This window comes from Schistocerca piceifrons, chromosome 8 (genome assembly GCF_021461385.2).
Source record: "Schistocerca piceifrons isolate TAMUIC-IGC-003096 chromosome 8, iqSchPice1.1, whole genome shotgun sequence".
Lineage (NCBI taxonomy): Eukaryota > Metazoa > Arthropoda > Insecta > Orthoptera > Acrididae > Schistocerca > Schistocerca piceifrons.
The window spans coordinates 317,656,691-317,684,293 of NC_060145.1; the positions used below are offsets into that span (position 1 = coordinate 317,656,691).

Sequence of the window (27,603 nt, forward strand, 5' to 3'; positions counted from 1 at the left end):
CATGAGGAACAAGCATGGAAGCGTGGATCCTTCCAGAACGATTACAACACGTGAAGATCGTAGGATTAGCCGACTGGTTCTGACGAATAGTAGGACAACAACAGCTGAAATCCAGGCCACGTTTATGGATAGACTGTCACCACACAGAGTGGGGAATGGATTACTGGAAACTGAATTGAGATCTTGGTTGCCATGCTTTATTGGTAACATTTTAACACAGACAGTAGAGACTTGCATTTTGTGGAGTCAACTGGGACGTTTGGTGGCATTGTGTTGTGCTCAGCGTTGAATCTCGCTTCTGTCTGTTGAATCCATCCCCCTAGCTGAGTGGTTAGTGCATCTGTCTGCCAAGCAGCAGCTTCAATTCCTGGCTGGGTTGGCGACTTCCCCCGCTAGAGGACTGGGTGTTGTGTTGTCCTCATGATCCGAGAACGGGCCTCACAACCCGAACCACACGCCACTGTTAAGCACTGATGAAGGACTGGGTCCCTTACTTCGATTGCACATAATTCATTAAGGTCAATCCAACACATTTATTTCAAACAACATAAATGAAGTTACATTTGAATCTGTCTGACGTTAAACAGGAATTAAAAAAAAAAATTTCAATATCAGCTGATTTAGTGCGTGAAGCGCGAGTTAAGCCAATAACCAGATAAACTAAACAATTCTCTGTAGTTCAAAGAAAGAGAAAAACAACATTGAATCAATACACCCCCACTGAAAAATATCCAAAAACCTTTACAATACTACTCAAAAGAATACACTGAAGTGGGGAGCAGCCATTCACCCTACAGAACACTTCAAAATGAGTTCAATAACACAGCTGCGCGCCCAAGAAAACTGCATGACATAAAATACACTTTACATACAATTAACATTACGCCACTTCTGTTTGAACTGCAGTGTCCCAAAGAAACAGGCGCTTATTCTTTCCCCTTTCTAGGCGGAGGCTGAGCCATAAACACAGATTGCCACAGAAACACAGTTTTGCTGTGAAATCTTACCGGACACCCGGAAGCAGTTACAGACAAGGGGTCGGCACCCACAAATAACACAGTGTAAGTCAGGCTGGGAGCACATCCTACGAGACCCTGTTCACTCTATGCTCACCACAAACTGTAGATATTCCGGCCGAAGATCCGCTTGCGGTGGCTGCAAGAAGAACGATGCAAGCAACAGGCCCACGCCGTGCTTCTCATACAGGCACCTCAATTTGTACAATCATCTAGGCCAACACCAACTCCGGACTCCCCTCTCACTGCGAGGCTTGGCACAGTTTATATTAAATGCCTTCCAGGCAACCGCCGCAGGAGTTTCACGATTAGCAACCAGCCCCAGCGTAACAGGCATCACACATGTGCTTACGCCCGAGCCACCACTCCGCTAGTCTCACCGGCCGCCCCAAACCGACTGCCTCTCGCCGTCCCGCGCGTCCCAGCCGAAAACGCAAAGATGCTCATGCCCGCGGACGCGCCAAAGATAACAAGCCGATCGCTGATGATCGACCAGCGATCTGGCTCAGTCCTCATAATCAAAAAATGGCTGAAATGGCTCTGAGCACTATGGGACTTCACTGCTGAGGTCATCAGTCCCCTATAACTTAGAACTAGTTAAACCTAACTAACCTAAGGACATCACACATATCCATGCTCGAGGCAGGATTGGAACCTGCGACCGTAGCGGTCGCGTGGTTCCAGGCTGTAGCGCCTAGAACCGCTCGGCCACTCCGGCCGGCCCTCATCATCAGTTCATACTCACCGACATGCGACGTGCCCAATATAATGTCATCTAAAAAGACTTGAAACTTGACAGCCGAACTTCTCCAGCTGGGAAGTCCCGACCATCAATGTCATACGCCCATTTTCATTTTCTGTTTGTGGCGGTCATTTCGACACCTATGTGTCTGTGGAAAACTTGCTGAAGGATCACAGGAAGCAGCATTTCTCGAGGACCACACCTCTTTAGCTTCTGGAACCATGAAATGGTGGATTGTTGGGTGTGACAGAGGACTGATTTGGTAGCTGCTGGAGGGAAGCTGAATGCTCGCCAGTAAAAACCTGTTCACACGGAGCCACTGAGATGCACTCTCGATCGCCCTTCTGCTGCTGAGGCACTGGTTTATATGGGCGCCTTCAGATGTGTAGCACCACTGCACTTCTGTGGCGCTCAGTGACGCAGTACCGCCTCCGGCGGTGTAGAAGCGCCACTGGGTCACTGGTGGCGAAACATTGCTTCAGGGCCTTCACACAACGCCACTTGAGGGCGCTGCTAGCCGAGCACAAAAGGTGGAGTTCCTCACAGAATTCGAACGCCGAATGCCGCTTTTTTTTTGGCGTTCTCGAAGTATGCACCTAAATTATTACAATGGTTCAGAAGGTCCTCCCTGATAAAGACTTCAGATAAGGGGTAAGGCTGCGTTCACATGGAGCCACTCAGAGGTGCTTCTCAGTAGCAGTTCCACTGGCGAAGCATTGGCTTAGATGGGCGCCTTCAGATATGCAGCACCAACACGTTTCTGTACCAGCGTTTTAAGTATCACATGCACATTTTACCGTATTATGTAAAACACGATTCGAACAATGAACCTAAGCCGTGCGCGGCTCGTGTTCATTCCGTTTATTGTTTGTCATCTTCTCTTACCGAACGGCCGCCTCGTGTTCTTATTCCATTTACTGGCGTCACTAACTTCCTGCCTTACCTACCCGGGAGTGGCAGCAGCAGCGCTTATCGATAAGCGCACTGTCATACTATCTCTGGAGCGACTGATAGTACCGGGTGATCAAAAAGTCAGTATAAATTTGAAAACTTAATAAACCACGGAATAATGTAGATAGAGAGTAAAAATTGACACACATGCTTGGAATGACATGGGGTTTTATTAGAACAAAAAAAAAAAAAAAACAAAGTTCACAAAATCTCCGACAGATGGCGCTGGACAGCAAAACGTCAGTGACTGCGCATGACAATCGTGTATAAAAGGAGCTGTAATGAGAAAGAGAATCAGATCGCCTGCAGTCGCAGCATGTTAACGTAACCTGAAAAGGCGCTTTTAGTGAAGCTGTGTTATCAGAATGGGGAATGTGCTAGTTCAGCGCTACGATCCTATCGCCATAGGAAGGGGATTCGAACGGGTAAAGTTCCGTTGACAAATGCAGCAGTGGCGAGTATGATTTCGAAGTTCGAAGCCACGGGTTGTTTAGACGATAGACCCCTAGTGGCCGACCGAGCACAAGGGGTAATGCTGATGAGACAGTTCAGGAAGAAATGGAGACTGTAGTGGGTTCGTCTATGCACGGGGAAGTCAGCACTCGTGCAGTCGCACGTTGCACCTGCATTCCATACACTACTGTTTGGTTGGCAATTAGGCGTACCCTTCAATGCTATCAGTACAAAATCCGTCGGCATCATGAACTGTTACCTGGCGATTTAGTGAAGCGGAGGGGATTTGCGGTGTGGGCGTTTCAAAATATGGTGGAAGATGACGATTGGTTCAGTAAGGTGTTGTGGACCGACGAAGCTCATTTCACGCTCCGAGGGTCTGTCAACGCGCACAACTGCAGAATTTGGGCTACCGAAAATGCTACAACTGTCGTGGAAGCTCCACTGCACGACTAGAAAGTCACGGTATGGGTTGAATTTACCACATCTACCGTTATCGGGCCTTTTTTCTTCGAGGAAATGCGTGATTCTGGTTTTGTAACTGCTACCGTGACGGGTGAGAGATACGCCAATATGGTACAGAATCGCATCATCCCCAGCCTGCTGGAACGTACGATGTTTATGCAGGACGGCGCTCCACCCCATATTGCTAGACGTGTGAAAGATCTCTTGCGCGCGTCGTTTGGTGATGATCGTCTGCTCAGGTCCCCAGGTCCCCAGACCTCAGTCCGTGCGATTATTGGCTTTGGGGTTACCTGAAGTCGCAAATGTATCGTGATCGACCGACATCTCTAGGGATGCTGAAAAACAGCATCCAACGCCAATGCCTCACCATAACCCCGGACATGTTTTACATTGCTGCTCATGACATCATTCCTCGACTACAGCTATTGTTGAGGAATGATGGTGGACATATTGAGCATTTCCTGTAAAGAACATCATCTTTGCTTTGTCTTACTTTGTTATGCTAATTACTGCTATTCTGATCAGATGAAGCGCTATCTGTCTGACATTTTTTGAACTTTTGTGTTTTTTTGGTTCTAATAAAACCCTATGTCATTCCAAGCATGTGTGTCAATTTGTACCTCTCTATCTACATTATTCCATGATTTATTCAGTTTTCAGATTTATACTGACTTTTTGATCACCCGGTATTTCCGGTCGTCGTGTGTCTAGAAGTCGGGTACTGAGCAGCAGTCGAGGACGGAGCGCCAATGAGGCGCAGAGAGCCAGTACTTGCCGACCGCTGGCCACATACATGAACTGTCCGACGGAATGAGATTGGAGCGGAAACGACCGCTGGTTGGTCGTTCGGTTGGTCGTATCATTGGGCGATGTGTATTTGGTCTTTTACCATTTTTGGGCTTTGTCAATGGATCATCTTACCGGACGTGCAATTGGTTCAACTGGCTCTGGGCACTATGGGACTTAATAGCTGAGGTCATCAGTCTTATAACGACTTAAACCTAACGAACCTGAGGACATCACACACACCCGAGGCAGGATTCGAACCTGCGACCGTAGTGGTCGCGCAATTCCGGACTGAAGCGCCTAAAACCGTTCGGCGACACCGGCCGGCTTGCCGGACGTGGGTCGGTTCCTTCCTTGTGCAGAGATGTTGTGGCCAATGGGCAAAAGTTACCTCTGCATGGTTGGGTCCGAGCCATTGTGCCAGTTATCAAGACGTAGTGCTACTGAGATCTAAGTCTTCGCTGATATTTTCGGTTGTCGTGCCGTTGGTTTTGTGGAAGGGAATTGATTTGGTTGTCGGTTGGTTCGTCAGCCGTCCCTAGATCGTGCTGCCACCCGATTATTTAGTGTTACACTTGGCTGCCTGTCTCACCTAACCTGTTGTTTGAGTTTCCTACCCAGGCCGACCCTTGGAACACTTCTGAGCACCACTGTTTGTTGTTTGTGAGTGTCGTTTTATTTGGTCGTGGGTAGTGCGTCAGGCCTTCAGCCGCGTATTAATATTGTCTATTTTTGTGTAGTATATGGCCTTCAGCCAACTTCATAACAACTTTAAGATTAGGCCTTCAGCCGTGTTTCATATAAAATTCTAGTCGCTCTGTATTTAGGCCTTCAGCCGCGTTTGTTTCAGAATCTGTGGCTTTAATATGTAAATCTTTATCTGTATGGTTTCTCTTTAATTATCTTGAATTCTTGGCTCAAATGGCTCTGAGCACTATGGGACTTAACATCTGTGGTCATCAGTCCCCTAGAACTTAAAAATACTTAAACCTAACTAACCTAAGGATATCACACACATCCATGCCCGAGGCAGGATCGAACCTGCGACCGTAGCGGTCAGGCGTTTCCAGACTGAAGCGCCTAGAACCGCTCGGCCACACCGACCGGCCTTGAATTCTTGAAACGGCCTTCAGCTGTGTTCTGTAAATGTTTATCTTAAGGTTGTATTTAATTATTTGTGAGTAATTGTTTGGCCCTTCAACTGACAAGATACTTCAAGTTTTCATAAGATGTTTTTTTGTTGTACTGTGTACAAGCTTATCTTTAAAGCCTCTCCTTTACTACGTAAAAAAAAAAAATTTATTGGGCTTTCAGCCGAAGAACTAACTTGAATTTTCCTTAATATGGACTTTAGCCGGAATTTGTAAATGCCTGGCTTTTAAAGAATTTCCTTAGCTGATCTGAAATATTACGAGGTGCATTCAAGTTCTAAGGCCTCCGATTTTTTTTCTGATTAACTACTCACCCGAAATCGATGAAACTGGCGTTACTTCTCGACGTAATCGCCCTGCAGACGTACACATTTTTCACAACGCTGACGCCATGATTCCATGGCAGCGGTGAATGCTTATTTAGGAGTCTGTTTTGACCACTGAAAAATCGCTGAGGCAATAGCAGCACGGCTGGTGAATGTGCGGCCACGGAGAGTGTCTTTCATTGTTGGAAAAAGCCAAAAGTCACTAGGAGCCAGGTCAGGTGATTAGGGAGCATGAGGAATCACTTCAAAGTTGTTATCACGAAGAAACTGTTGCATAACGTTAGCTCGATGTGCGGGTGCGTTGTCTTGGTGAAACAGCACACGGGTAGCCTTTCCCGGACGTTTTTGTTGCAGTGCAGGAAGGAATTTGTTCTTCAAAACATTTTCGTAGGAAACACCTGTTACTGTAGTGCGCTTTGGAACGCCATGGGTAAGGATTATGCCCTCGCTGTCCCAGAACATGGACACCATCATTTTTTCAGCACTGGCAGTTGCCCGAAATTTTTTTGGTGGTGGTGAATCTGTGTGCTTCCATTGAGCTGACTGGCGCTTTGTTTCTGGATTGAAAAATGGCATCCACGTCTCATCCATTGTCACAACTCATGAAAAGAAAGTCCCATTCATGCTGTCGTTGCGCGTCAACATTGCTTGGCAACATGCCACACGGGCAGCCATGTGGTCGTCCGTCAGCAGTCGTGGCACCCACCTGGATGACACTTTTCGCATTTTCAGGTCGTCATGCAGGATTGTGTGCACAGAACCCACAGAAATGCCAACTCTGGAGGCGATCTGTTCAACAATCATTTGGCGATCCCCTAAAACAATTCTCTCCACTTTCTCGATCATGTCGTCAGACCGGCTTGTGCAAGCCCGAGGTTGTTTCGGTTTGTTGTCACACGATGTTCTGCCTTCATTAAACTGTCGCACCCACGAACGCACTTTCGACACATCCATGACTCCATCACCACATGTCTCCTACAACTGTCGATGAATTTCAATTGGTTTCACACCACGCAAATTCAGAAAACAAATGATTGCACCCTGTTCAAGTAAGGAAAACGTCGCCATTTTAAGTATTTAAAACAGTTCTCATTCTCGCCACTGGCGGTAAAATTCCATCTGCCGTACGGTGCTGCCATCTCTGGGACGTATTGACAATGAACGCGGCCTCATTTTAAAAGAATGCACATGTTTCTATCTCTTTCCAGTACGGAGAAAAAAAATCTGAGGCCTTAGAACTTGAATGCACCTCGTATTTCGGCCTTAGCCGAGAAGATATAGTAATTTTGCTTAAGTAAGGCCTTCAGCCGTTACTCTAAATCCTGAATTGATCTTTGTTGTTTTAAAGAGAAAACTGTGCATTGGTTTGAGCAATAAAGTTGTGTGTTTTCTTGTATAGCTAACAGTAATTGATCATGTCCCCTTTCCACAACTTGGTCCGCTCTATCCTGCGAAACCAGATTTCAGAACCTTTAAAATATTTCTGTTACCATCGCTTAGCGGTTTCATAACTGAATTGTGTTTTCCAAAGTTTACGTCTGTATTATCCACACAGTACGCACTACTATTGGAAGCATGTAAACCGGGAGACTCAAGGGGAGTTATCAGCAAGTTGTGAATGCCTATGGCTGTTTCATCACTTTGTTTTATAAAGTTTAAAAGTTTATGTTGTACGCCAAGATCTGGATTAAAATATCGTAAGACTACTGGGAACATCTTCCTGTTTTATGGTTAGATGCATCAGAACAAACAGAGAAAAATAAGCTCGACTTAGATGAGTCTTTCAAAATTTCAATAAAATCGGACACACTTTTGGCTGTCAAAACATTTTGCATGAGACTTTCAGCTTTGTGCGACCATACTGCATTGTTCTTTTTTTTTTCTTTTAAAATTCACGAAAACTTCCTTATCTAGTTTCACGTTGCAGTCCACGCTATTGTAACTGAGGCTATGTTTTACAGTGTGATACACAAACGCCTGCAGCTGCGCTGCATAAATCTTTTTGTGATGTGTCGCTGAATAAGTTAGATATCTTGTTTGTCTGATTGACTTCCCTTCCTCTCTCTTTGTGACCTACCAAGACATAAAAATAGCTAATCAGTCTCAGCTGCATGTCGTAGATTACGAAATGAATAACATAAAATAAATAATGACTACAAGCCTGTAACACATACTACTTACCCAACGTTTTCGAACGTTAAAGGCAGTCCGTGTTGTCACCATGTGCAATACTGAAATCCTTCCTGCAGAAAGAACAATGCGCTTTATGACGATTCTCCCTTAGAAGTGCAATCCGCGAGTGCGTTCCCTCCCAGTTAGTTCGATATTCATAACTTTTTTATTTTATTCTTTGGTGAATTTTGTTCTTCACTATACTCACCAGCATCACTAACTTTAACTCTTCATAAAATATATCAGTGCCAAAGTGGTACATGTTGTTCTCTTAGAACACAGCTACAACGATTCACCGATAGTGAAAGAGGAATACCTCGTCACACATCAAGATGTATCGGCCCGACGCAACACCGGACGGAAGTCACATTGGCGAGCATACGCAGCATTTTAATTTTTGGCTGGGACAACGTTCTTATCGAAGAACATTGTTCCAGTAATAAATTAAGATGGTTCCAATCTCCCGGTTCCAACCAACGTTTTCGAGAAGTTTTCCTTGGTTGTAGGGCGTATGACGGAACTGGGATCTCCCATTTGCCACACAATCAGCTTGTCTGATATGTGGCTAAATGGAACCGCGACATTGCAATGGCCCGGTTCTCGAACAGCCCGCCCCACTCCTAGCACTTGAGAAACATAATAAAAGAAATTCCATTACCTGTCACCACACAACACTCCAACACTTCACTCCGTTCAGAAACGCATACACACACACACTCACACACACTCACACACACACACATTATACACCTTTCATACACACAATATTTTAATTTTTGGCTGGAACAACGTCCTCAGTGAGGGATCCATTCAGTAACACACACGTACACACATGTTCACGTACATACACTTCGCACATACACAACACAACATTTTGATTTTTGGCTGGGACAATGTCCTCATCGAAGGATGACGTCCCAGATAAAAATTTATAATATTCCAATCCCCCACTTCCAGCCAAGGTTTTTGAAAGGTTTCCCTTGCTTCTAAGGCGAATGCCAGATCTGGAAAGCACCTTCCATTTATTCCCAATTGGCACCCCCATCTGCCCCACTAACAGGTTATCCGATAATTAACTGGCGAATAGAACCGTGACTCTTTAATGGGCGGATCCATAACAGATTTTTTTAAACGTAGTCTTTCAATAGATATGAGTATTATTTTTTAAGAAATTATTCTTTGCTCTCTCCACCGCTCCCCCACCTTCAAAATTAATATTAGTTTAATCCCTTATACACTAACCCAGATCAGATCCTTGGTGCGCTCTCTGTGGTTTCTATTCATTGTTTTAATGCATGATAGTTGCCACGAGGTAATAAAGACGGGCATTGTATAACTCATAATGTGTCACGCTGTTTAACATGAATATTGTATTTCAAGCAGTGCATGGCGTGACTGAAGAATAGATAAGTAGATTGATGTTGAAACGTGCGTGGTAGCGGCAACATGCAAGGGCTTCAGACAACACACGTTTCTGTGCTTTGCTCCTTAACGAACATTCATTAGAATTATCACCAGCAGTTTAGAAAATAAAACGAAAGTTAATGAACTGGAGGTTTAAGCTGGCTTTAGCAGCAGCTGTGGATCATTTCCAAGTCGAGAGCTAAAGCATGTAGTGGTTCAGAAGATTTTAGGAATGCTTTTGACTCAGTTTCAACCAAATCTCTTTTAATCCTCTGTGGACAGAATTACTTAATGTTCACAATAAACATATTCTGATAAAAGCAGATGTTGGTCATATTTACATAATATATTTTATAACTTTACATATTTCTGATTGGAAGAATTTAGTGGTACAGATTAATTAAATGTTGGCTTCCGAATAATTAATCACAGATATACTTTTCTGATATTTGAAAATATACAAGATTTCGTTACTTTTGACGTATTCTTTGTGGGATTCTAGAATACACTTCCTTTTCTTCTTTATCTACAAATAAACATTACACTTCTCGCAGATAGTCGATGACCCTCCCTTGCAGTTCGACTTTTTCTTCTGCCTCTCTTCTCAATATATACAGGGTGTTATAAAAAGGTACGGCCAAACTTTCAGGAAACATTCCTCACACACAAATAAAGAAAAGATGTTATGTGGACGTGTGTCCGGTAACGCTTAATTTCCATGTTAGAGCTCATTTTAGTTTCGTCAGTATGTACTGTACTTCCTCGATTCACCGCCACGATTTCATACGGGATACTCTACCTGTGCTGCTAGAACATGTGCCTTTACAAGTACGACACAACATGTGGTTCATGCACGATGGAGCTCCTGCACATTTCAGTCGAAGTGTTCGTACGCTTCTCAACAACAGATTCGGTGACCGATGGATTGGTAGAGGCGGACCAATTCCATGGCCTCCACACTCTCCTGACCTCAACCTTCTTGACTTTCATTTATGGGGGCGTTTGAAAGCTCTTGTCTACGCAACCCCGGTAGAGACTCTTCGTGCTCGTATTGTGGACGGCTGTGATACAATACGCTATTCTCCAGGGCTGCATCAGCGCATCAGGGATTCCATGCGACGGAGGGTGGATGCATGTATCCTCGCTAACGGAGGACATTTTGAACATTTCCTGTAACAAAGTGTTTGAAGTCACGCTGGTACGTTCTGTTGCTGTGTGTTTTCATTCCATGATTAATGTGATTTGGAGAGAAGTAATAAAATGAGCTCTAACATGGAAAGTAAGCGTTTCCGGACACATGTCCACATAACATATTTTCTTCCTTTGTGTGTGAGGAATGTTTCCTGAAAGTTTGGCCGTATCTTTTTGTAACACCCTGTATAACCAGTTTTCTTTCGAATTGACAAATTCGTAGCGTTTAAAGAAAACGATAACAATCTTTTTCATTCATGTCTACCATAATAATACTTTATCCATGTATATATCAGAATTATAAAAGTTCACAACTTTTTTAAGGTCAGTAATATTAAATATCAACAGTCGAATAAAACGCGTCCACTCCGTATAGCACTCCCAATATGCTGTTGATAAACTAGTTCTATATATTTTTACAACAAAGCTTTACTACCTACACTTTTCATCTGAAGCATTACAAATCGGCGACTTGTAGCAACTGCGAGTAAATGTTCCTCACTATACAGATACAACAAGATACTCCATAAAGAGTCAACATCACAAAGCAACCGGGCATTATGGTGTGATAGTCAATAACAGAGGCCGACGAAAAAATAGGTTTAGGTCACTTTTATAGCAAATATCAAACTTGTGGTTTTTCACGCTGTAAATCTGCACCTAATCTCAATTTTTCCCCGTTGTATACATTAAAAGATAAAAAAATATCCCTAGGTGCCACGAGAGGTGGACCCACGGGTAGAAAAGGAGGCAGGTGGTATTGTGTTCCAGGTGATCTGTTGCATGAGTATAGCCTGATTAAAATTACTTAATAGTTGACACTTCACATGTTGGAGATGTCTTCGTCCAATCAGAGCGCACATCACCCCTAAACTGTTCGCCATTCCCAAACTGCCACAAAAAGCGGTCAGTTCACTTCTAATTCTTTTCTTTTTTTTTCTTGTTGTGTTTGAATTACGAAACCTGTATCCGGCCCATTTATTTCGCGTTTAATCACACGTAATAAACACACCCAAAACAAAACACACAAGAAGATCGTAACGGGACAATGTACATTTCGAAACTTCCTGTCTCGAGTCCCGGTTCGGTACACAGTTTTAATCTGCCAGGAAGTTTTATATCAGCGCACACTCCGCTGCAGATTGAAAATTTCATTCTGGAAACATCCCCTAGGCTGTGGCTAAGCCATGTCTTCGCAATATCCTTTCTTCCAGGAGTGCTAGGTCTGCTGCGATCGCAGAAGAGCTTCTGTGAAGTTTCGGAAGGTAGTAGACGAGGTACTGGCAGAAGTGAAGCTGTTGGGACGTGTGCGTCGTGCTAGGGTAGCTCAGTCGGTACTGCCGGCACGGTAGCTCAGCGGGTTCGGTCGGAGGGTTAGCTGCCCTCTGTAATAAAAAAAACTGAGTAAATGGATCAACGATGAACTTAAAGGGGTATCATGGGACATCCCCCCCCCCCCCCGGGAACAAAATAAGATTTTAAAAAAAAGTCGGTAGAGGACTTGCCCGCAAAAGGCAAAGTTCCTGAGTTCATACCTCGGTCCGACACACAGTTTTAAACTCCTGGCAAGGTTCGCAGCAGCGCACACTCCGCTGCAGAGTGTAAAGTTAACTCTGGAAATGTACATTTCGTACACATTACTAGCCAAAGGCTGCTGGATTCTTCGTACAACACGCTATTCGGCTCCGCATATTCTATTATTTTCATCACAGAGATCGGCTTACGGCAGTTAAACTTTTACGACATGACATGAAACCGAACTTTGTGAAGACAACAACTGATGGTTAGCACAGTGGTAATTTTACAGTGTGAGCTGCAACAGGTCGTGGCTTCGTATACGGTCAAGCGGTAATAGTTTTTCATTTTCAAATCTGTATCAAAATGAATGATTATTGTTATTTTCAATTAACTGGTTTCAATGCAATTTTTTTCATTGTTAATCTTTTGTCGCATCATTTTCGTCGTGTTATTGACTTTTTATTTGCTCTCATTCTTCTTCCTTTCATTCGTTTTTCGTTTGGAATCTCCCTGCGTCGCCTATAAATTGCAAATGAGTTCCAATCAAGACTACTCATTGACCGCTAATCGTGTTAACTCACGTTCCGAAAGCGAAATGTTACATTTCGCTTTTAGGGCTCAAACTGAACTTTTTGTATCTTGAGTTTGCCTGTACGGATCAGCTTTAACCGCCGCGACCAAAGCGAATATGATCAATAGTTCTACCGTAGATTGCTGACCGCCGTTTTGTCAGATACATTGCACATCAAGAGATTGTGGTTAGGTTAGAACAAAAGTATAAGCTCAGGGCTACAAAATGCGTTGTCTGCCTCAGTTGAGTCGTCGCTCATTTAAAATCAACTGTACTGCCATGCCTGATAGCAGCATCTTTCAACGTTGCTCATGAACAGTTTCTCAGTGCTTCTGAGGTGGCCCGCCATGCTAGCGTGTCGCCTTTAACCGAACGGTAGCCGATATGACAACGCTTCAGCACCAAGTGACGGATTTTAATCGGACTACAGTCACGCCATGCAGCAAAAGATGAAGAAATCACCAACTGACATCGAGAAAAGAAAAACCTCACCGACAGGCCATACAATCCAATCCCAGGAAAAAGCAGGAACAGCAACAGCTGCTTAATTGTTTCCTGCCCGACGGGTCTTAAAAGTCCCATCAATTTCTAGAATCAGACGACGGCATGAAATTTAATGAATGCACTGGCATCCACAACAAACAACAGTGTGTCAAACTATGCGCCCTCCTGAAAACGTCCTTTTCTTCAATTAAGAAAGGTGGTGCAAAATGAGATTTTCACTCTGCAGCGGAGTGTGCGCTGACATGAAACTTCCTGCCAGGAGGTTTCAAGAAAGGTGGTGGCTAGTGCACAGGTACGCCACGTTTCTCTGAATAAAAAGAAAATTTTCCAGTTAAAAACAAAAAATTAAGAAAATTTAAGAATGAACGCGATTTCCTAGAGTCATGTACATGTGCAGAGCGGAAGTGCGTTAGCTGCGTATTCTACCGATATCTCCCAGGTGTTGCCTAGGTGCACTTTGGTGACGTCATCGGAGTAGTAGTACAGCCGAACGACGACTGCTTGTGGTCTGTGGGCTGGGGCACACACAACCTCACGTATTTGCCATTCATGCTGCACTAATTTTGTTATAAATGAAATAGCTACTTGTAGATTATTATTTACTCCTGAAGCAATAGCAACACTACTTTTACTAATTGCTTAAGTTGTAACTTAATAGAAAACTGCGTTCTCAGTTATCCAAAAGATCTTATTTCAGTTATAATTTAAAAAAAAAAAAGATTCTCTCTACGTTAGAATATTGAATAACACAAGAAAATGAACAAAATATGCTTTGATTACTTTTTCAAGTAATATCGTACTCTTGTGATCTTTCGCACATTAAATCCATATCTAACCTCAATTTTTCTGTTGTATATAGTTTCATAAGGATCTGAATTCGCCGAAAAGTGGAAAATTACAATTTTTAGTCTGAAATGTTAATTCGATATTTTTAGCAAATCATTTTCAGAAATGGATGAGAATTGCGTAATGATTAAGAAGTTACAATTATCCTAGATTCCAGGAGGAGGCAGTGTCTCATTCTAGATACCCTCCCGCACCCATTGCGGACCCCAATGTGAGGTCACACTTTTTCAGAATAAAAGGCATGGCTTATTTGTCCAAGTTCTCGAGCGTGGGGTTGTATCTTGATGGGCAATGGCGTTGCATACGTCCCTTTGTGCTTCAGCCCTCCGGCAGAGCAAGAACAACCCAGTGCTGCGCCGACCGCCGCTGCAGTGGAGGGGGTAGAATCGGAGACGACCACCACGACAACCACCACGACTACAAGCACGACCACAGCGGAAGCCGTTAGCGTGCAGGACTCGCCTCCAGCCACCACAGGTACGTCTCAAGGTTTCTCCACTGCCTCTCAACATCTTCAGCGTAACTAAACTCTGGCTCAGATGGTTCAAATGGCTCTAAGCACTGTGGGACTTAACATCTGAGGTCATCAGTCCCCTAGACTTAGAACTACTTAAACCTAACTAACCTAAGGACATCATCACACACATCCATGCCCAAGGCAGGATTCGAACCTGCGACCATAACAGCAGCGCGGTTCCGGACTGAAGCGCCTAGAACCGCTCGGTCACAATGGACGGCAACTAAACTCTGGAAATTTCACATTGAAATGGAGCTCTCCCACTTTTTTGAGCCTGTAGTGGTTGTTGCACGTCTTATGCCCCACACAGATTTTATACGAGTTACAATACAATCTCTTTAGGAATTCGTTATTAAAATAATTGGAAGATTTTAAACATGGCTGCAGCAGCAACTGTTAAAATTCTTCACAATAAAGGATGCGCTTTTGTATGTATTTATGGATTGTAATATGCGCGAGTCTGGCACATGCAAGTGCCCTCTCTCGGCGAAACAATCTACCTTAGTGCCTTCACACTCGTGTCTCAACAGTTCATAGGCGAAGTAACATTGTTAAACTGTTCGCTTTGATCCTGTACCCATTACACATGTCGTACAAATGGAGATGATATTTTAATTACTGACGACGCCTTTTGGCATAATTGTTTCATTATTCTCCAGTGCATGATGTAATTTTAGTAAGTACTAAAGATTGTGTGCCTGTATTACTTTAGCAATTTCACCGTTATTTAAGCTTCTGTTTCTCACTTTCGTTGATATGGCTTTTCTAATGAATGTGTCTTTCTATTCAGGAAATGTACTTCTGATGAAGGTATATTTATATGTACCGAAACCTTGGTCAAGAATTTTAATAAAAAAAATTCTATCCTGCAACTGTTTTTGGCTGCCATCCTTTATTGTGAATAATTGGAAGAAATGAAGGTAGAGCCATGACTCAAGGCAGTCAACAAAAACTGTAAAGAGAACTGGACAAACACAGCAATTAGTTGCTCCCCCCCCCCCCCCCCCCAAGGATACATCAACTCATACAGTGTTCAGTGTTACACGCACGGCACGGCATCTAGCCTGAAAGTAGACCAGATTTGGTCAGGAAGAGAGAACACCAATTTCTTCAGGTATGCTATGTCCAGTTAAAGCCTCTCATTGGATTTAGATCCTGTATCCGTTTGTAGAGACTCTGAGGAGAACGAACATTGCTAGATTAAATTCGTCACCCTCCTTTGACCCCAGCATCTGGCACGATGGTACAGGGTCTCACTGGGTACACGACACGGTCAATCTTGGTTAACAGAGCAGGTTGTTTAGATAGCAGCTGTACGATTTCTGACGCGTTAAGGCCGATTTACGTGCCCTATTTTCAAAATGACTGAGTTATCTTCCAACACGATAACGTTATACTGCATTTTGCCCAAGCTGTCCTAGGCTACATCGATACAGAGGGTTCTCGACTGTTGTCCTAGGCCACACATTATCCGCATGTATCACCCAGTGGATGCCGAGGTACTGCCAAAGCACCATTCAGCAGCCGCTACAACGGACGAACTCGGGCAGAGACGGTTGAAGCAGTGTGGAATGACCTTCTCATATCTGTCTGCCAAGATCAGCTCGACTCGATACCCAGCTGGGTTTAATGCCGTATGTCGTAGCTCTGTATACTAAATTTCGCACCCTGAATGTATCTACATTTGCACACAAACTCCGCAAGCCACTATATGGTGCGTGGGGGAGAGTACCTTGTATCACTATTATTCGACGCGCACATACAGGGTGGTCCATTGATCTCACGAAATAAGCGTCAAACGAAAAAACTACAAAGAACGAAACTTGTCTAGCTTGAAGGGGGAAACCAAATGGCGCTATGGTTGGCCCGCTAGATGGGGCTGCCATAGGTCAAACGTATATCAACTGCGTTCTTTTTTTTAAATACGAACCCCCATTTTTTATTACATGTTCGTGTAGTACGTAAAGAAATATGAATGTTTTAGTTGGACCACTTTTTTAGCTTTGTGATACATGGTGCTGTAATAGTCACAACATTCGTCTGTAGCACCGCATCTCAAATGCTTCGATTCTCTTCTGTTCCGGTTTTCCCACAGTCCATGTTTCACTACCATATAATGCTGTGCTAAAAACACACATGCGCGGAAATTTCTTCCTCAAGACCTATGTTTCATACTAGTAGACTTCTCTTGGCTAGGAATGTCCTTTTTGCCACTGCTTTCGATGTCCTCCTTGCTTCGTCCGTCATTGGTTATTTTGCTGCCTAGGTAACAGAATTCCTTAACTTCATCTACTTCGTGACCATCAATCATGATGTTAAGTTTCTCGCTGCTCTCACTTTTGCTAGTTCTCATTACTTTCGTCTTTCTTCGATTTACTCTCCATCCATATTCCGTACTCATTATACTGTCCATTCCATTCAGCAGATCATGTAATTCTTCTTCACTTTCATTTAGGATAGCAATGTCATCAGCGAATCGTATCATTCATATCGTTTCAGCTTGAATTCTCATTCTACTCCTGAACCTTTCTTTTATTTCCATAGTTACTTCTTCGATGTACAGACTGAACAGAAGAGGTGAAAAACAACATCCATATGTTACACTCTTTCTAAATCGAGCATTTCGTTCTTGGTCGCCCACTCCTATTATTCCCTCTTGCTTCTCGCACATATTGTATATTGCAGGTCTCTCCCTACAGTTTACCCCTCTTTTTCTCAGAATTTCGAATATCTTGGACTGTTTTACATTGTCGAACGCTTTTTCTAGGTTGACAAATCCTGCGAACGTGTCTTCTTTAAACTTGCTTCCATTATCAACCGCAACTTAGAATCGCCTCTCTCGTGCCTTTACCTTTCCTGAAGTCAAACTGATCGTCATCTAACACATGCTCAATTTTTTTTTCCATTCTTCTGTACATTATTCTTCTCAGCAACTTGGATGCTGAATGTGCTATAATTCTCGCACTTGTCATCTCTTGCAGCCTTCGGAATTGTGTGGATGATATTTTTCCGAAACTCTGGTGGTATATTGCCAGACTCATAAATTCTCCTCACTAACGTCAATAGTCGTTTTGTTGCCACTCCCCTTAATGATTATAGAAATTCTGATGTAATATTATCCATCCCTTATGCCTTATGTGATGTGAAGTTCTTCAAAGCTCCTTAAATTTTGATTCTAATACCTGATCCCCTATCTCTTCTAAATCGACTGCAGCTTCTTCTTCTATTACATCAGACGAACCATCCACCTCATAGAGGCCTTGAATGTACTCTTTTCACCTATCCGCTCTCTCCTCTACATTTAACAGTGGAATTCCCATTGCAGTCTTAATGCCACCCTTGCTTTTAATTTCACCGAAGGTTGTTTTGACTTTTCTATATGCTGAGTCATTCCTTCCAACATTCATATCTTTTTCGATTTCTTCACATTTTTCTTGCAACCATTTCATCTTAGCTTCCCTGCACTTCCTATTTATTTCATTCCTCAGCGACTTATATTTCCGTATTCCTCAATTTCCCTTAACATGTTTGTACTTCCTTCGTTCATCGATGAACGGAAGCATTTCTTCTGTTATCCATGGTTTCTTCGCAGTTGCCTTCTTTGTATCAATGTTTTTCTTTCCAAATTCTGAGATTTCTCTTTTTAGAGATGTCTATTCCTCTACAACTGTACTGCCTGCTGAGCTGTTCCTTACAGTTGTATCTATAGCCTTAGAGAACTTCAAGCCTATCCCGTCATTCCTTAGTACTTTTGTATCCCACTTCTTTGCATATTGATTCTTCCTGACAGATTTCTTAAACTTCAGCCTACTCTTCACCACTACTGAATTGTGATCTGAATCTCTATCTGCTCCTGGGTACGCTTTACAAACCAGCATTTGATTTCGGAATCTCTGTCTGACCTTGATGTAATCTAATTGAAATCTTCCAAGTATGCCTCCTTCTCTTATGATTGTTAAACAGAGTATTCGCTATTGCTAGCTGAAATTTATTACAGAACTCAAATATTCTTTCTCTCCTCTCATTCTTTGTCCAATGTCCATATTCTCCTGTAACATTTTCTTGTAGTCCTTCCCCTACAATTGCGTTCAAGTCTCATCTGTCTTCCTTCCATTTCACCTCACTGAACCCTACTATATCTAGATTGAGCCTTTGAACTTCCCTTTTCAGATCTTCCATTTTTCCAACCACATTCATGCTTCTGACGTGCCACGCCCCGACCCATAGAAAGTTATCCTTCCGTTGTTTATTCAAACTTTTTGTCATTGTCACCTCCCCCTTGGCAGTGCCTTCCCAGAGATTCGAATGGGGGGCTATTCCGGAATTTTTTGCCAATGGAGAGATCATCACATTCCATGTGGATACACATTGTGTGTCTTTAATGCAGTGGTTTTCATTGCCTTCTGCATCCTACTGCAGTTGATCAGTTGATTATTCTGCCTTTAGGGGCATTTCCCCACCCGAAGGGCAAGAGAGTGCCCTGAACCTCTGTCCGCTCCTCCACCCTCTTTGACAAGGGTTTGGCAGAATGTGGGTGACTTCTTAAGCCGGAAGTCTTCGGGCGCAAATGCTGATTATTAATCAAAATTTAAGCGGTGGCGGTTTTCGAACGCAGGGCAGACCACATTTTGATTATGAAACAAAGACGCTACCTTTAGACCACTGTGCGTGTAACAGAACTGCACCTTAACAGTTTTCAGACTTTTTCCTTGATTCTCATGAGTCTAAGGGCACCCTGTACGTTTTGATGAGTGTATACCAAAATATGTGACATAAATGGCCGTATCTTTTGACTGAAGTGACTTAGAAGCTTAAAATTTTTAAGCTTCCAAGGAACCATAGACCTTAATACGTGACACAAATATGGACTTGAAGTGTCTACCCGTTCCTCAGGGAAAGGGTTCTTAACAATCAGAAAGACAGATAGATAGACAGATGAACAACAAAGCAATCCCGTAAGGTTTCCGATTTTACAGTCTGAGGCACAGGAACCGAAAAGCCACGAAGAACTTAGCAACATACACCAAAAGAGAGTATGTTGTTACCATGGTAGGCCAGACAAGTCTTTGCAAGTGACCAGAAGTTCTACATAATCTGCACTCCTTCCCTTGAAAATTATGTCAGGAAGCTCATCAATTAACAAAATTTTCTTATCGTGCATGTGCAACACAGATTAAATTTGTCGGTGGTTTGGGAGTATGTCCCAAGCGACTGGGAAAAAAACGCAAATATCTCCTGTGTTAAAAGAACGGGCCCGAAAAATTGCGGGCCAGTACCCTTAACGACGCTTTCCTGCAAAATTCTTGAACATGTTCTGAGTCAGAATATGAAAAATTTCCTTGAGACGGAAAAGCTTCTGTCCACAAATCAGCACTGATTTAGAAATTATCTCACTTATGAAACTGCTTCTCTTATTCCCGCACGATGTCCTGCAAACCAGGGATGAAGAGAAACAGGCAGATTCCATATTTATAGATTTCCGGAAAGTATTTGTCATGGTGACCCACTGCAGATTGTTAACGAAGGTAGAGTATACGGAATACATTCTCAGATATGTGCTGAGTGAACTGCAGACTTCTTAAGTGCTGAAAATCAGTAAGTTGTCCTCGACAGCGAGTGTTCATCAGAGATAAGGGTACCGTCAGGGATACCCCACTCTTATTCTGTATATACCCTCGAGGTCTCTTCAAAAAATTCCGGAACTTTGTCCACAATTTTTTTCTACGCTTCCCTTTTACTTATTGTGCATGGTCTCCTTCGAAATACTCTCCCCCATAGCTGATACACCTCTTCCAACTCCATTTCAACCTCTGGAAGCAGTTTTGATACACTTCTTGCTGGATCACGCGAAGCGCCGTCTGCGAATTTTCTTTTATCTCGTCTATCGTTGCAAATCTATGTCCTTTCAACAGAGTTTTCAACTTCGAAAATAAAAAGAGGTCCGCTGGGGCCAAACTGTGAGATGCAATGTACTACTCAATACAGTAGTGGACATTAACTAACAGACGTACAACAATGAATCTTCCGGCAGTTGTGCATTAAACACAGTCGTGTACAGGGATGCCAACCACATTTGGCTCCAATACACCATTGGTGCGATATTACTAATGTTCTGGAGTTTTTTGAACAGACCTCATAAATGATCTGATGAATAGGATGAGTAGTAATCTGTAGCTGTTTGCTGAAGATGCTGTAGTGTACAGGAAGGTGTCAAAGATGAGTGGCTGCAGAAAGATACAAGATGACCTTGACAGAAAACCTAGTTGATTAAATGAAAGGTAGCTTGCTCTAAATGTCGAAAACTGTAAATTAATGCAGGTGAGTAGGAAACACAGACCCGTAAGGTTCGAAAACAGCATTGGTGGTGTGCTGCTCGACACCGTCACGACTATTAAATATCTAGGTGTAACTTACAGAGCAATATGTAATGGAATGAGCACGTAAGGACGGTAGCAGGGAAGGCTAATGGCCGACTTCAGTTTATTGGGAGACTTTTACCAAAATACAGCTCAGCTATAAAGAAGATTGCGTGTAGACCTTGTGACTACTGTAGAGATTTTGATACGCTCTTGGAATTCCCAGGACTAGTATTCTGCCAGTATCAATACCAGTAAGAGTAAAAATCATTGAGATTCTCGATTCCCAAGAGGGATGATAAATGATGGACCCATTATCACGACTTCGTATTTATTCAAGTACAAATCCAAAATGAACAAGCTTTATACCAATGAAAAGAGCAAGTTTCAAAGTTTGTTTTCATAATGTTTGATATCAATTTAATAAATTTATTAATTTGTAATTAATTACTTTTTACACACATGAAACTGTATCAGCTTATAGTGATTGCACGGCAGCAGTGATACGGTTCCGCAGATCGCTCAGAGTGGTTGGTAGAGGCGGGACATAAACAGCTTCCTTTACATAACCTCATAAGAAATAGTCGCAGGTGTGAGATCAGGAGATCTCGGTGGCCAGAAGTGCCGAACCAGGTCCTCAAGTCCCCTGTGACCGATCCAGCACTTAGGAAGCTTACCATTCAAAAAGCTTCGTACATCACGGTGTCAATGGAGTGGAGCTCCATCCTGTTGGAAGATGAAGTCCTGGGAAACTTCCATAACGTGAGGGAACAGTCTTTGTTTCAACATGTCCAGGCACACGACTCTCGTTGCGGTTCTTTCCACAAGGAAAAATGTCCATACACCTTTGTACAGGATATGGTACAGAACACGTTGATCTTTGGTGAGTCTCTTTCGTGTTGCAATGGTGAATGTGGATTTTCCAAACCCCATGTGCGAACACTGCGTCTGTTGACTTTTCCACTAAGTTGGAACATCGCTTCATTGCTAAAAATTACACGCTGTAGAAATACATTATCCTCCATCTTTGCTAGCACATAACAACAAAATGCGAGACACTTCTCTTTGTCATTGCGTTTGCGAGCCTGCACAAGCTGTAATCGGTAGGGCTTGTACAGAAAATGCAGTCTCAGAACTTTCCGTGCGGTTGGTTGGGGTATTCCACGTTCTCGACTGGCTATATTGATAGATTTACTGGGACTGCGCACAAAATTATCTTGAATCCGTCGGACATCATCCTCTGAGACACGTGGTCACCCTGTGCTTTTTTGTTTGTACACGGTCCCAGTCTATTAAAATTGCTTAAACTAATGGCTAATGAATTAGCGAGTTGATGGTTCAATACCGAATCTGGTATGAAATGCCTGCTGCTCTGTAATTTGCGACTCACTTTTCGTGAACTCGAGAACGCAGAAATCCTTGTGCTCCACAGTCGCCTTATCACCATCACTGCCTGTCCGCGCCACCTGCCAAAAACTTTGAAACTTCCTCTTTTCATTTATATAAGGCTTGATCATTTTGTATTTGTACGAGGGTTGCCCAGTAAATAATGCCCCATATTTTTTTTCTCCGAAATAAAAAATATTAGAAATGTGACACTTTAGGTGCGAGTTATTTGAAGTTTCCCGCGTGTGTACGCAAAGTTTCAATTTCCTCCGACAGAGAGCGGTGGTGTAGGAATGTTCTAAAATGGCGTCTGCAGGTGACATCCGTCATAAACAACGTGCAGTGATTGAATTTCTCGTAGCAGAGGAAGAAACCGTGGACAATATTCATAAACGCTTGTGCAAAGTCTACGGAACATCTGCAGTCGATAGGAGTACTGTTGGTCGCTGGGCACAGAGGGTGAAAGCATCAGAGGGCGGTGCTGCGGAGCTCCGAGATTTGCCGCGGTCGGGAAGGCCTCCCACGGCTGTCACGCCTGACATGTTGCAGCGGGCTGATGTTTTCATTCGACGGGATCGACGCATTACGACTCGACAGAGGCTTATGTCAAAACATTAGACAAACTTAAGCAGCGCTTCCGGCGCCTTGGGCGTCATGTTAACCCACAGGATGTTTTGATTCAGCATGATAACGCTCGTCCTCACACAAGTTTGAGGACTTGTGAACACATCGCGAAAGTGGGTTGGATAGTGTTACCCCATCCACCCTACAGCCCCGATTTGGCTCCTTCAGACTTTCACTTGTTTGGGCCAATGAAGAATTTCATTCGTGGAAGACGTTTTGCCGATGATGAAGAAGTGATTCACGAAGTGACAACCTGGCTCCGTAGGCAGAGTACAGATTTTTACCAGCAGGGAATACACGCTCTTGTGTCTCGCTGGAAAAAGGCCGTCGAACTTGAAGGAGATTATGTGGAAAAATAAAGCAAGTAGACAAAACATCAGTCTTTCACATATGTAAATTTGATTGTTGTGGAATAAATACTTCTGGAGAAAAAAAAATATGGGGCATTATTTACTGGGCAACCCTCGTACTTGGATACATACGAATTTTCGAAAGTGGATAAATCATCTAGAAATACCCTGTATATATATATACACTCCTGGAAATGGAAAAAAGAACACATTGACACCGGTGTGTCAGACCCACCATACTTGCTCCGGACACTGCGAGAGGGCTGTACAAGCAATGATCACACGCACGGCACAGCGGACACACCAGGAACCGCGTTGTTGGCCGTCGAATGGCGCTAGCTGCGCAGCATTTGTGCACCGCCGCCGTCAGTGTCAGCCAGTTTGCCGTGGCATACGGAGCTCCATCGCAGTCTTTAACACTGGTAGCATGCCGTGACAGCGTGGACGGGAACCGTATGTGCAGTTGACGGACTTTGAGCGAGGGCGTATAGTGGGCATGCGGGAGGCCGGGTGGACGTACCGCCGAATTGCTCAACACGTGGGGCGTGAGGTCTCCACAGTACATCGATGTTGTCGCCAGTGGTCGGCGGAAGGTGCACGTGCCCGTCGACCTGGGACCGGACCGCAGCGACGCACGGATGCACGCCAAGACCGTAGGATCCTACACAGTGCCGTAGGGGACCGCACCGCCACTTCCCAGCAAATTAGGGACACTGTTGCTCTTGGGGTATCGGCGAGGACCATTCGCAACCGTCTCCATGAAGCTGGGCTATGGTCCCGCACACCGTTAGGCCGTCTTCCGCTCACGCCCCAACATCGTGCAGCCCGCCTCCAGTGGTGTCGCGACAGGCGTGAATGGAGGGTCGAATGGAGACGTGTCGTCTTCAGCGATGAGAGTCACTTCTGCCTTGGTGCCAATGATAGTCGTATGCGTGTTTGGCGCCGTGCAGGTGAGCGCCACAATCAGGACTGCATACGACCGAGGCACACAGGGCCAACACCCGGCATCATGGTGTGGGGAGCGATCTCCTACACTGGCCGTACACCACTGGTGATCGTCGAGGGGACACTGAATAGTGCACGGTACATCCAAACCGTCATCGAACCCATCGTTCTGCCATTCCTAGACCGGCAAGGGAACTTGCTGTTCCAACAGGACAATGCACGTCCGCATGTATCCCGTGCCACCCAACGTGCTCTAGAAGGTGTAAGTCAACTACCCTGGCCAGCAAGATCTCCGGATCTGTCCCCCATTGAGCATGTTTGGGACTGGATGAAGCGTCGTCTCACGCGGTCTGCACGTCCAGCACGAACGCTGGTCCAACTGAGGCGCCAGGTGGAAATGGCATGGCAAGCCATTCCACAGGACTACATCCAGCATCTCTACGATCGTCTCCATGGGAGAATAGCAGCCTGCATTGCTGCGAAAGGTGGATATACACTGTACTAGTGCCGACATTGTGCATGCTCTGTTGCCTGTGTCTATGTGCCTGTGGTTCTGTCAGTGTGATCATGTGATGTATCTGACCCCAGGAATGTATCAGTAAAGTTTCCCCTTCCTGGGACAATGAATTCACGGTGTTCTTATTTCAATTTCCAGGAGTGTATATATATATACATATATATATATATATATATATATATATATATATATATATATATATATATATATATATATAAGTATATGTATTTAATTAATTTTGTGCAGAGCCTTAAGTGTGCGAGTCCATTTTGTATTTCTACTTCCATACATATTGATTTTCGAAAGTGAATAAATCATCTAGAGAAACCCTGTCCTTGCACTAGACCAATATTTGTTTTGTTTCCCTACTTATTGACACTTCTGTTGTAAACTGTGATGAATGTTGCGACATTTGCCCACCATAACACTGGTTGAAACCTCATTGATCATGGAGTGAAGAATGTTTCTTTTGCAGCTGTGCCACCTCGAGTGCCGCCTGCCAGCCCAACAGATGACAGTACCAGCAACGACGACCCAGAACGGTCTGCACCGCCTTCCACTGCTGCAGCTGTGGTGGAAACCAGTGAAGACTCAACGCAACCACCACCCCCACTGCGGAGTGCTGCTTCTGCTCTCTAGCCCTGATAACTCTCGTAACTGCATTGCACACTTTGTAACTCCTTCAGGAGTAGTGGAGATACGAGGTACAAAGAGTTGTCAGTAGGCAACTGTTCTCTCTTACCTCCTCCTTTTTCCTCTTCTTTGCTTTTCTGTTTACCAACATGACATCCCACAGGCAATGAGATTGTTAGAGACAGAGCATGGCTCAGTTTGAGAAGAATGAGAAACAACTTCTGTAGTATTCTTTGGCAGAAATAATCCCAGAGTATGCCAGAAATAGTGTCAAGCTTTTCCGATCACCAGAACACTTCTCCATACCAGAGCTGATGCACTCTTTGTTGGCAAGCAACTGCCTTGTATCTGGGGTAGTAGTAACCTTGAGACATGTACTGGGACCTCACAATACTACAGACACAAACAGTCACATTACTTTTAGTCAGATTATTGTTAAGGGAGACGCCACGAACAGTCGAATAACACCTAAGGATTCGCTACAGAATCTTCTATACACAACCAATGTTCTGCTTTCAGTCCTCTTTCTTCATTAACTCTGAATTATCTGGAAATTTTGTAATCATCCTACATAAGGAATGTCAGCCCTTTGCCAGAAACTGTAATAACTACTTTAGCATCATAGAAAATGTTTTAGTAAAATGTTTAATAAAAAGTAATTTAAAAGCATTGTAAGCATGTTTCACTTTCTTTGTATTAACACTTCATGTTTCTTGTGATGATATAGAGAACTTTCATGATGTGTCCTGGTGTTGTTTGTGTGCACTAGTTACATTATTTCATTAAGCTTCTTTTCAAATTCCATAATCCTTGGAAAAATTTCTGGATGTATCTTGACATTAAAATTTAATATCTCTAGTTTTGTACTTAATCATTTTTTGTTTTATGTTCTGTGTAAACCAAAGCACAGGTGAGTTTTTTCTGTTAATCATTTGGTACAGAATCGTGTGAGAGGGAAGTACATGTCTGAGTCCCTGTTAGAAAATTTTTGTGGCATTTGGCTGGCAATGTACACACATTTGTTAAGTTCAGTCAACTGCGACATTCATAACTTATGACTCAATTATGTTGTCAACAGAACACTTAAGTATATGTGCATGAGATAATAGATTTCAACCAACCAAAAACAGCTGCAGTTAGATGTGTCATCTGTATTACCACTTTCTGTTCAAGATAATAAATCATTTATAAATGCTGCACATATTCTATGGTTCTGTAACTTGTTCATATTAATGATAGATATCTGAAGTTCCTCCTACATCTTGTTGACCAAAATATTGAATATTATGATGTTATCATAATGGTGATTTACCTGCACCTTCAAGTGTGAATATGTTAAAACACCAGACAGTTTCAAATTAACAACTAAACTCAGCCATTTACAATAGATAGTCATTGTAAGTAAAGGAGGCAGTAAATAAATTGAATAATATGACACAACAGATTGCATATGATAATGATTATGAATAAATGGCAAATATGGACAAAATTTCAAAATTTATAGATAACAAATGTCTTCAGAATTTTAGAAGAAAATAAGTAGGAATAACAAGTAAAATCTTCCTAAATATACCTACATATGATTTTTATCCCTATACAATGCTTATATTCACTTTGCTGTGACCATTAAGATAAAATTAGTCTATTTCAGTGAAAGATCTCCCCATTTTCTAAACACTTGACGAATATAAAATCTGACACCAAGCCAGATAAATCAACATTTGCATGGAGATTGTTTTAAACTTCTTTTCAGGCAATTTAGGTATTTAGTGTCTAGGGTTTCCCCTAAATCACTTCAAGAAAATGCTAAAATGGTTCCATAAAATAAGTTATGATGGACTTCTTACCCCACTGAACTCCAGTCAGAGCTAATCTTTTATCACTAAAAGTCTGACAACTTCATATTTTCTTCTTACAATCTAATGTACAATGTGCAATGTTGTATATGATACTCATAATCAGCTAAGAGATACTGAAATTAAAAATATTGAGTATAACACTGCTTTGAACTTCAAAACTACAAAAATGATGAATAATAAAGCATAGGTTTATTTCTTCAACACTGGGCTTACACATCCATCACAAATTCAGCTTAATCAGTATGCATACTAAATTTAACTGTGGTGTGTCACTAAAACTTTGCAGCCACATTGGGATTATATGGTGTGATAGCCCTCCA

At 43.1% G+C, this 27,603-nt stretch overlaps 1 protein-coding gene across 1 annotated transcript in view; it reads left to right on the forward strand.

The window, feature by feature from the left end:
* LOC124711992 (mucin-7-like) overlaps positions 1-26,037 on the forward strand; it is a 166,329-nt gene extending 140,292 nt beyond the window's left edge. Inside the window, exons 5-6 of the mRNA XM_047242278.1 lie at positions 14,419-14,573; positions 25,267-26,037. Coding sequence (XP_047098234.1) covers positions 14,419-14,573; positions 25,267-25,430 — 319 coding nt within the window. The 3' untranslated portion in view covers positions 25,431-26,037. The remainder of the gene's footprint in view (positions 1-14,418; positions 14,574-25,266) is intronic.
* The last annotated feature ends 1,566 nt before the right edge of the window (positions 26,038-27,603 follow it).